We start from the raw sequence: 11,972 nt of genomic DNA, 5'->3' as shown, positions 1-11,972 counted from the left end.
GTGATGACTTGGGAGGTAGAGAAAGGGGTAGGGAGTGAAAGACGGTGTCAAGGTTTTGGACACCCAATGCTGGGCTCCCATAACTTGGAAGGTCAGGGAGCCATTACAGGAATAAGGAAAAAAAAGTGAAAGGAGGACAAGTAGGTTTGCAAATGGGATGAAGAATTTTGTGTTCTAAATCCTATTTGGAAAATTTTCTTAAATTAATTTTTAGTGTAATATATTCAATGTATTCTTAAATCACATATAATATACTTTATTATGACTGTGTATGGATGTCTGCTTTGTAGTGATCTCAATCCCATCTTGAGGGTTGGAAGAGAGGTAACCCATTAGTACTCCATGTCTTTATGAACCAAGTCATTTTGCAACATCTGAGCAAACCCTCAGCAAGCCCTCTGATGACTTGCCAGTAGTTGAATCATCATCAAGATCGTGATTCTAGTTGGAATGGACATGCCTTAATTGCCTACTGTGAATGTAGCCTAAATCACAAGACTACTGTCATAATAATGGAAAAAAAAGAAAAAGAAAAAAAAAAAGGCCAGGCTTGTAACATTGGAATGGGAGGAAAGAACAAGCAACCTTTCAACAAACTTATTTCTAAGATGGCTTCTAAGTTGTGCCCCTACCAATAAGATTATGATAGTGTTTTGATCAATATACACATACAAACACTGGGCTCCACCTTACATGCACATTCAAACTATGTTTCTTCTGGACCCCTCGACTTGGCTGTCTTTACCAGGAGCTTAATGATTTGAACCATTCACTGACTTGCATATACTCTGTGAGGTGAGGAAGCAGAATTGAGTCAGCCAAGAGAAGAGGAAGATGGAGACACAAAATGGGGTAGGATGTCCTCCAAGGACTTCTCTGGTGAGCAAAGGCTTTGCAAGTCTCTACTGGGCTGAGTAAACTAAGAGCTTGAGACGGAGGACACAACTCTGTGGAGAAAGCAGCAATGATGCGTACCGCTTCTTCATGACTGCTTTAGACCTTTGGAGGTGGGGCTATTCCCAGCTTTATTCTGTACAACAAAATGGAATAACCCTCTGTGGAGTCTAAACACACATTCCTATTGCATTACACTCACTGCTTTGCTTCTTTATATCTAAGAGGACTGAGACGAAGAGATTTATAATAAGCTTTGTCCAAGCCAAGAAATGCAGCCTCCATGTAAAATGGGAAGTTACAGCTGGATACCCATTGAATTGTTTCTTATAAGCATGTGGTTCTAAGTTGGTTTTATATTGAAACTTTTCCCTGCCTCCCACGTGCGGAGCACACACCGAATGTTTCTATAGATCGACCCTGCATCATCATTCGCTGTCATGAAGCCACAGTGTGTTTTTTATGCCTCGGTAACAAAGCATTTATGTTCAGCCATCTGCATAAAAACTGCTGGAGGACATTTCAGTGAGATTCCCCATGGTATATACAGCTGCATGTTGAACATGAAAATCGAAGATATGAAACAGTGTTCTTTCATTCATATAGCCTTTGAATTTTGAGAAAGCGATAATACAATGCCAAAGAGTGATATCTTGAGGACTGTCCATCATGAAATAAACATGACACATCTTTTATAGTAATAGCTACTAGAAGACATTTTGAAATGATACTTGTATAACTGTGGAGTGTGCTTTCTTTCTTGCAGATAGTAAGGCTTCATTAGGAAGCAAACTTTTCAAGGTATCAATTTTTAGGATTCCGGATTAACTCTAATAGGTTTTATTCTTCCTTAAAGGTTAAATCATTTTAAAAGATATATGGATGATACAGCTGTCTTTGAAATTCTTTCATAACCAACATTCCAATTTTCTGATTTAAGTAGAGCAAACAGGCCATTTATCCTTAATGTCATTATAGTTGTCTACAATATTACAAAATCTAAGGATGCTATGAAATTCATAGAAGAAATTCAGTGTTTTTCATCCACACCGGCCAACATTTCTAAAGCATATGTAAAGGGAAGATGCTTGGTATTATTAAAACTATACATTATTTTAGAAAATTTAGGAACAGAGGAAAATCATCCATAATGTTGCCACCACAATTTAACAAGTATTGTTTTTATGTATTCTCTTTTGGTCATTTGTATTTTTTATATTCTTGTAGTGATGTAAAATGGTATATTTTTTTCACTTTATATTATAACAAAGTATTTTTCATTCTGGTATATGTTCTTCATAAATTTTATTGTTAATAGCTGCATGTTATTCAAGTGGCCATTCACTTGTTTTGAGATTAACAATTTTTTGTTATTATAAATAATGGAGTGATGGATATCCTTCTATACATAAACTTTTTACTATTTTGAATTAGTTCTTTAGAATAAAATTCCAGGAATCAACTAACTGGCTATCACTTACTATTTTGGTTATTTAATAGTGAAAAAAATATCGCTCTTTACTGTACATTGATAATAGCTAGATTTGATATTGTTCTACATCTTGTTTACTATTTGTAATTCATATTAGGTGATATTTTTTGTTTGTTTCAGCTGATAATTTATAAACTGGGATCTTAATTAGAATTAAGATATAATTAAGATAATAAGATATTAATAAGTGTACAGAATTATATATCATGTTCATATGACTTTTTAAAAATAATTCTTTGTCAAAATGATTAATTATATTATTTTTAGTTTATTGACATACTGAAGTTTAAAACTTTGTATCTAACAAAATATATGGTTCTTTATCTTTTTGATCTCTTCTGTATTGTTTCAAAGCTTAAAAATGTGTCTTCTTTTTCAGATATCTGACATATAATCAATCTATTTTTGAGTTTTTCCATTTAAATCTGTATATTTAACATTTCCTTACATCTGTTGTTTTATTTGGTATATTTTTGCATCAAAGTTTATTTTTTTCTAAGTTCTAACCTTTGGTTAAGCCGAATTATCTAAATATGGCCTCTCAATCCTCACTTTTCACAGTTTTGTTATCTCTCCTTTAGAGTTTGTAAAATTTTAATCTACATGCTCTGTTCCAATGACTAAGAGTGTATCTTTTTGTACCAGGAACAACTCATTTTAATTATTATTGATTTTAAATGGTTTAATATCTGGTAGGACAGGTGAATCCCATGACATTATTTTTTTAATGTATTTTTAAAAATGTTTTTATTGAGGCATAATTGACGTAGAACATTGTATAAATTTAAGGTGTATGATGTATTAATTTGATCCATTTATACATTGCAATATGATTACTACCTGTTAAATTAATTGAGCAAGGAGGCCATTAGACTGAGGTGGCTCAACCAAAATCTAAGCCTGTAAATGCCTCAGAGTTACAAAATCAAAAGGCTAAGGACAATCTATCACAAATGGCCAACTTGGCTTTAAGCTCTAGCCAATCAAATAATTTCCTTTCTTTGTTTCCACACTTTCTCTATGTAAGGCAGGTTATTCTTAATCACTTCCTCTTTGGTCTGCCCAATTGGAATCAATTTTTATTCAAACTATTAAAATGTTTAATATGCCCCAGTTTATCTTTTAATATACTTTAGTGTTAGCTAACACCTCTATCACTCATGACTTTTTTGTAATGACAACTTCTAATATTATTGCTGGGAGAATGCTTTGTCCTTCACCCTCCCTCAAACCCCACTACTTGTGATTCACCTGAAACCCACTCAGAGCCCACAGAGCTTCTGGCAAGACCACTGCCTCCACCCCCAGCACACAAACACAGTCCTGCCCATTTCTCCTCTACAATGGCTTAAATGCAGTTCCTGATGAATGATATCATTAGACCCTATCATTCCCCTTCCCCTCAGATAACATCAAGACAACTCCAGTCACCATGGAAAAGACAAGCTCCTAGAGTATCCTACATTGTAGATCTTTAACTCTGGAGCCTTTACACATCTGAGCCTATTAATTTTCCAAACTTTCCCTAGCTCCTTTCACTGTGCTCAGAACCAAAGTCTGTCATCAGAGAAGCCTTTGTATCCTCACCCTCTTTTCATTCCTTGACACGTTATTGTAGCTCAGAATATGAGGAAGTTCTCTTCTGATTGTGTCTGGTTTCTCAGAGAAGTGAGATCTGCTGAGAAATCATCTCCTGAGAGTGAGAAAGGCTGAGGGGTTTTTGAGTGTTGAGAAGAGAGAAGAATTCATGAGATCATTATCTCAGAGTGGAAGTGAATATTCACTTCACTTTTCTATTTCAATTAAAATCTGATTTTCTATAAGAGGACAGCTTCCTCTGTAATAGTATGAAAGGGCTGTTTGTCTTCCAAATCCTACATCCTTTAAGGTTAAGAGGTGCACTAACCTTATAAATCTCACAGCCATTTTTCAAGCCATTATCTATTCTTCCTCTTTAAAAACCTGAGCTCTTTTGTAGCATGTGCCATGAGCTCATACTACTTTTTACTCCTTGTTATCATTATCTGTGGTTCTCTCTGCCCCAAACTCTCATTCATTGAAGATTTAGCCTGAGACACATTATCTTTTTCTGCATCATGACTTCTATTATCATTTTTAGTGATGTGGACATCCATGTGTTGAAATAAATTTCTAGCCCCAAGATGGAGCTCCTGCTGCCCAGTGTGCCACATCGGCACACAGGAACTTAGATAACATTCATGTCTCTGTAATGCTCTGCTTGACCAGAAACTCAGGAAATGTATCCAGTCAGCTAACTCCCAAACACCAAGCCAACTTTGGGCTCTATACTTACTTCCTAGTTCCTTCTCACCCAAACAAGTTTGACTATGTGGCCCCAGCCAGTCAGATAGTTTCTACTTTTCTGTTCCTCGACCTTTATTCTTTATCTTATAAAAGCTGCCTGTCTTCTGCCCATTTTACAATTCTCTGCATGAAGACTGTCCACTTCATGAAGTATTAAAGTTTGTTTCTATCACCTGAATTATCTTCTTTAATCATTTTCAAACACATGTAATCCTGCCTCTCAGTCCCTTGGACTTTTTGCCTTCAAAAACATTTTTCTCATAATGGTACCATTTTGTAAATCTGACCACCTCTCTTTATCTTTCTAGAAGACACATTCCAAAACATCTTGGACCTGATCTGCATTTCCAATGTACTGATGATATTTAAAAAATTTAAGCTGATATCACCTTTTTTTCTGTCTTCATGTCTTTATTCTGCTTTAATTTATGGTTCAGCATTAAAATTATTTCTGTGCATCTATTGTCAACTTTCTTATCCCTTTCTTTCCCTGTTGCCTGGTGAACTCCAACATTTTGGCTACCCCTGAATTGTATATAGGAGCTTAATTAGCTAGATAAAAATGCACAGTCATGCAGATTGATCTCACTTTAAATGAATGACCACATTCTTAAGTGTGGAGGCCACTGGCAAGGCTCCGAAATTACGCATTTCTTTAGGCATTTCACCACCCCTCTGTTCTCTGAGATTACTGTTTCATCTTTTTTCTTTCTCCTTAACTACAAACACCTCTTCAATCCACTTTCAGCATAAGACTCACTTCTTACTTCACTAAGAAAATAGGCACAATCAGAAGAGACCATCCTCATATCACCAAATCCTCTGATGAGTATGTGGAAGTCTTCCCATGTTCAGCATATGTATTAATAAAGTTGCCCTCATATGTTAATTCAATGATGCAAATGGAGTGTTGATTTCTTAATGAAATATTTTAAAAATTACAAGCCAGTTATTTTATAAAATGTTCCTCAACTTGGACTTGATAGATATTTGTTCATGCTAAGATTCAGGCTGTGAACTTCCAGCCAGACCACTACAGAGGTAAAGCTATGTCATCTTCAGAGTAACACTCAGAGATATATGATGTCCATTTTTTCTCTCTTTGGTGATATAAATTTTAACTTCTTGGTCAAGATGGTATTTAGTTTCTCCAATTTTATAGCAAGATATCTGGGAGTAGATACTTTAAGAGCATGCAAATATCCTGCTCCTCGGCAATCTTCCCTGGCCCCCTCCCGGATTTAGCATCAATGGATGATTCTTGTTCTAAGCCTTTCTTGGGATGGTTTTAGAATGAACAATTTTCCAACTCCACAACTCCTCTCTACATGTATCCTTTGGCATTTTTCTATTATCAAGAACACCCGCCTCCTTCTCCACTGTTTCTCTCTTCTCTCTCTCTCTCTCTCTCTCTCTCACACACACACACACACACACACAAACACATATCTATCTTCATAAATCAGTCATTGAGGGACTCAATAATGTACTTCAAACCTTAATTTTCTTGATAGTATTGAAATCCCTTGTTTGCCTTTCGCTGATTTTTATATCTTTGCAAAGCCTTTTGTTATGGTCTTTCTATATTCTTTCAGGTGCATGTCCTCTCAACTGATTTCTAAAAAAGAGTTAATATGATCAATTTTCTTTGTTTACATTGAAGTTCTGGAAAGTAGTAGAAATATAAGACTTGGTAAATAATTATTATTTTTACACGGATGGTTTTAAAAATAATTGTAATTAAACAGAACTTCATTCATTCTATCCAACATGGCAGGAATAAAAAACTATTTTGGAAAGTCACTGTTCAACAAAGGATCAGGGGTGGCAGATTATATTTTCTTCATAATCTCTTCCCAGTATAGAGTAATTATGTTCACTGTGGGGTTTCCCACTGAGTGCTTTCACCAATGGATGAAATAACCTTTACTAAATTATTTTCTACTTACTTATGTAACCTTTAGGCTGTGGGACTATACAGTAACTTGGGTTATCTCAATTATCACATCTTTAATTAATGTGAGTAAAAATGTTCTATATTTCCACACATGAAAGATTTTGAAAAGCATTCAGTACTACTCTATGTTGTTTCCCCATCCTTTAAGTAAAAGCTTAATTAGTGTCTTCGAGAGGGAAATGAGAAGTAATTAAGCACATTATGTTTCGAAGACCTAGTCGTTTTGCAGTAAAAATGCTTCTACCAAAAGGTTTATTATATTTCTTGCATTATTCAGTTCCCAGAACAATGCATTTACTAAAAATGCAACATGCATCTGTGATCTGCCAGTATAGATGGTGTTACTACTATAAAGTTTTAAAAACATGTTTCTATACATAAAATAGAAACCTCAAACCCAAGAAAGCACAAGTCTTTACATTAAAATATTTTGTATGTTCTATTCTAATTTTATAATTTTTTAAAAAACATTTTAAATACACTTTTCTTGGTCAAGAAAAAGTGTATCTGGAATGTTATCTGCATAGTACTTCTTACCTTCTCTCCAATTGACTTCTCTGTCTAACTCCTCTCTGTTTTTCTCTTGGGTTATGGATCGACCAGATAAAAATGGGGAAAGGTAAAGAATGACAAATAATTCCCCCTATGTTTTCCTTATACCCCACACTAACCCCAACAATATTCTCAGTAAGTTGGGAAGATTCAGCATTGTGAATTGCTTTTGTAGTGAGTAAAAGCTAATACTCTTGGGTGGAATTTAAGGTAAATTCCCTAGGTGCTGATAAATAACTAACTCAGGTCTCGTGATGACTTGTGTTCTTCATTCCTTCAGCCACGTCTGCTGAGTGCCCATCATGTTCCAGTCCAAGTCTTATGTGCTTGGGATTGAGTAGTGAACAAAATAGACAAAGATCCCCGCCACATGCAGCTAGTGGAGGGTTGGACAATAATCAATGTAATGATTAGGTAAGCTATATGGTATATTAGAAGGTTAAAAACAGTCTGGGAGAAAATGTACAGTAAGCAGGATTGGGGTGCTGTGGGAAGGGACATATTACAATCTTAAATAGGGTGATCAGAGCAGGCCTCACTCAGAAGGTGATATTTGATCAAAGACTTGAAGCAAGAGAAAATGTGTGACTGGAGCCAGAGTGGCAAAAAGGAGAGTAGAGGAAATGAGGTTAGAGACAGAAGGGGTACAAATCATGTATTGCCTTACAGGCCCTGGTGAAGAATTTGCCTTTCACTTTGGATAAAATGAGGAACCACAGGCTCTGACTCTTCCTCTGGGGGAAATGGGAAGCCATTAGAGATTTTGAGCAGAGGAGCGATATGATCTGACCACTATTTTAAGAGGTTCACGCTGGCTACTGTGTTGAGAATAGACCCTGTGGGTCAAGGGGGGAATGCTGGGAGAGGAGTTAGGATGTTATTACAATAATAGAGGTGAGAGCTGATGGTGGCTTCTACCAGGAAAGGAACAGTGGGTACTGTGAGAAGTCGTCAGATACCTTATCTATTTTGAAGATGGAGCTGAGAAGTTTTCCTGGTAGATCGCATGTAGGTTTGAAGGAAAGAGAAGAGTCAAGGATGACTCCAAGATTTTTGACTTGAGCAATTGGAAGGCTACATATGCCTTTATTTAGGAGGGCAGATGCTGCAAGTCGAGGTGGATTTGGAGTGATGGTCAGAAGTACTGATTTAGACATGTTAAATTTGAGATATCTATTAGGTATCCAAGAGGTGGATGTCTAGTAGACAGAGGGATCAAATAAAACTGTAATTCAGGAAAGAGCTTTGGAATGGAGATTATATATAACTTTGGGAGGCATTAGCATATAAATGGTACTTAATACCATGAGGCCAAATGATATAACCAAGGAAGTATATGTAGATAGATACAGGATAGAAGAAAAGATTGAGCCTTAAGGCACTCCAACATGAAGATTGGAGAAGAGGAAGAACTGATAAAGGAGGAACAGGAGAAATTGTTATTCTCACATTTATCTGAAATTTGCTCCCTCAAATTGAAGATAGGGAAAAGTTTAGAAAAGGAAGGAAGGATTAGGGAATTGATACAGAAGACAGATAGCACGTAGAAGGTACCCTCTCCTTTTCTATAGGGACTGAGAGAAAGGATGTGAGTGTGGATAGGAAATTATCTTCCTAAGGATGTGTTAAATATAGAACTTGACTCTTTTTTACATGTCAAATTGTACATATACAGATTGATTTAGAAAGCGCTATTGAAATCACCTAATGCAAAACTCAGTATTTTGTTTATGGAGTCATATTTATATGTGGAACTTCCAGCAGATGCTCTTGTCAAATTATTAATATATCACCTTTGCTCTTCATTGAGAATTTTAATATTATGTTATAATTGTGTTCTTTGCATAAGGAGCATACATAAAAACTTTCTTCCATCCTTTTTCTCAAAACATACATAACTATTGAATCAGATGTCAGCTCATTCAGACATGTAACATACTTTCTCTACAAATGTTTGTCAGAACTCACTGGCAGATAGACGAAGTGGATGTAACTTGTCTGTTTCTCTTAACTCTAGCTGATCGGTAATTGTAGTCAATGAGACAATCATTGAAAATATGAATCTCTTCAAATCTGAGGTAGATTTTATGATTTAGAGCTAAGTGATCTCCATTGAAAGCTGGAGTTTCAATCTACATTAATTTAGAAATACACTCCACACTTGGAGATTATTCCAGTGAGTCTTTAATGTTTCCTCTCCCCAAGTAGGAGTCAGTTATTAGCATAACTAAGACATCGGACTTTTCTTTGAGAAAGAGTAAGCCATTTTGCTTACCAGGATAGGAGGAGGTGGCATTAATGTGACCGGTCCGGATGACCCCCACCCTGGTCCCGCGGCTGTTTTTCATGCACATGCAGATGCATATGGCGATTCCAGCAATGACACCCATGATAAATACAATTCCAAACACGATGCCAGCAATTGCCGTGCCCCTAAAAAGGATAAACAAAAGTACATTTATTGAAAAGTCTCGTAGGATTCTTCAGCCTTTCAGATACAGCTCAATGACTATATGACGAGTACTTCTTTTCAAATGTCCTTAAAGATAATGTTAAAAAAAATAAAAAGGATAATTCTCTGAATCAGTTAACAGTCTTCTGTATTTCAATGGATAAGAAAAGAGCTATAATATTTAGGAAATATCCTTCCAGAACAGTAAACCCATCATTCAGATTCTGGTTTTAAAAATTTATGTATTTATGCAAAGCACAATTCTCCAGATATGCTCTTTAAAATAATAATTAAAAGAAAACATTCTGTTGTGTACTTAAACAGCAAAGAATTTATCTATTTTCTGTAGAATGTCTGCATTTAATGAACACAGCTTGATAATTGCCAAAATAATAAATAAAATTTAACATTTATTCTGATTAAAACTCTTCATAAAGTAGAACTACAGTTTTTTTCTTGACAAAACAAAGGAAGCCAAACATTTAAAAAAATTATACAGAGACCAATTATGGCAAACAGTATTTCCATTAAATTCAGGAACAATGTAAGCAAAACTTCTATTTTATCAATGTTAATGTTTTTGTCCAGAAAGTTTTTTCTCATGCAAGGAAATCACAGAAAGAAAAAAAAAAGTACTGCATGAAAGAGTCAAAATTATCATTATGTGTAGATAATATGATTTGTTGGAGTCTATATTTGTTCACCATTTTGGAAAGTAACAGGGAAATCTTTATCAAAATGTAAAATTTCAACAGGCATTATCATTTATAGCAATGCTTCCTAAGGAAATACAGCCCACGTGCACACACAAAAGGTACCAAGGATGTTCATCCAAGTGTTGTTACTACATGCAAAATATCAGAAACACCCTAGTGTTCATAAAAAGGGGATTGACAAAAAGAAGAAACTATGATACATCGGAGAATGAATCCTATATAATGATTGAAAAGGGTGATGAGGTCCACGTGGATTGATATGTTCATGACACATGATTAACTTAGAAATAATACTACAAATGAAAAGGCAAGTATTAACAGACTAATACCAGTAATGAGGTAAATCGTAATTTTACATGTCAAATTTTTGAATGTATAGACAGTGATTATCTTGTAGAATGGGAAAAAAGAAAAAATTGTATACTTCCCAGAAGCAATCATTCAACTCTTTCAGACATTTTTTAGTATCTCTCTTCCTATTTGTCAGTAATATATTACATTCCTTTATTTTTGAAATTTTTATTTTTACATATTTCTAGTGGCTTATCTTATAGTTTTGGAGCCGTATATCTCTTGGAAAAACTTTTGTCTTCCATTAAATTAGTCATCAATATTTTTAGTACCATGCTATTACTTACTGCTGAGCCAAGTAATGTATCATGGCTATCTCACACAAATTTTTAAAAGCTATTTCCATGAATTCCCATTTTTCCATATACCTGTTGCTATTCCTGTCCCCCTCCAAATTCTTAGAAATCTTTAAAACAATGATCAGTTATTTTAAAACACTCAAACACAGTAAAAATTACTTTATCAGTTCTGTTTTGTCCCCATGGTGATTTCCCTTGTAACCTGCCAACTCCAGGGGTTCCTTTTGAATCTGGAACTGTTTCTAAGACCTGCTTGGTGGTCTGTGGATGTCTAGTTTTTGGACCCCATTCTTGCTCTATTTTGGTGAACTGCCCTGTTTGCTGAAGCACATTCTTGAATGACTTCTTAAAGAAAGGTTCAAGGGAGATAGATGTTTAAGAGTCCTTGCATGCTCGAAAATGACTTAATACTATACTCACTCAATTGATAGTTTGGCTGGGTATGGAATTCTAAGGTGAAAGACATTAGTTTTCAGAAATATGAAGGCATTGTTCATTGTCTTCTAGAATTTGGTACTGCTATAGAGAAATCTTGTAGAATTCTAATTACTTTCCTTTGTGTGTTACTGTTTTCTTTCTGAATTTCTTAGCATTTTCTTTTTACTCTTACTATGTTTCCCCCCAAAACAACACTGGGTCTTATATTAAATTTTGCTCCAAAAGACACATTAGAGCTTATGTTCAGGAGATGTTATCCTAAAAAATCATGCTAGGGCTTATTTTCCAGTTAGGTCTTATTTTCAGGGAAACATGGTAGTCTTCTGAAATTCCACAATGTGCTTGGATTTTGAACAAATTATTTTGCCAGGCCCTTAGGATTTTTCATGTCTGAGACTCATGTTGTTCTTGAAGCCATTCCATAAGTTAATAATTTCTTTTTCACCATTTTCTCTGTTTCTCTTTCTGGAAGCCTATTTTGAAATAAGCAAATAAG

The 11,972-nt window shown here is 35.2% G+C and overlaps 1 protein-coding gene and 1 long non-coding RNA gene across 5 annotated transcripts in view; one reads left to right on the top strand and one right to left on the bottom strand.

Moving 5' to 3' along the window:
• The window catches only part of LOC141570173 (uncharacterized), a 402,630-nt gene that overhangs the window by 48,652 nt on the left and 342,006 nt on the right, over nt 1-11,972 (top strand). The gene's annotated exons all lie outside the window — the stretch shown is intronic.
• Nucleotides 1-11,972, bottom strand: part of CYYR1 (cysteine and tyrosine rich 1) — a 114,554-nt gene that overhangs the window by 24,899 nt on the left and 77,683 nt on the right. For both annotated transcript variants that reach the window (XM_019729871.2, XM_019729870.2), the window contains exon 3: nt 9,496-9,653. In XM_019729871.2, the coding sequence (XP_019585430.1) occupies nt 9,496-9,653 (158 nt within the window). The remainder of the gene's footprint in view (nt 1-9,495; nt 9,654-11,972) is intronic.

This window comes from Rhinolophus sinicus, linkage group LG01 (genome assembly GCF_036562045.2).
Source record: "Rhinolophus sinicus isolate RSC01 linkage group LG01, ASM3656204v1, whole genome shotgun sequence".
NCBI classification, from domain to species: domain Eukaryota; kingdom Metazoa; phylum Chordata; class Mammalia; order Chiroptera; family Rhinolophidae; genus Rhinolophus; species Rhinolophus sinicus.
The sequence above is the reverse complement of the archived record's forward strand: the minus strand, read 5'-3'. Positions and strand labels throughout refer to the sequence as shown.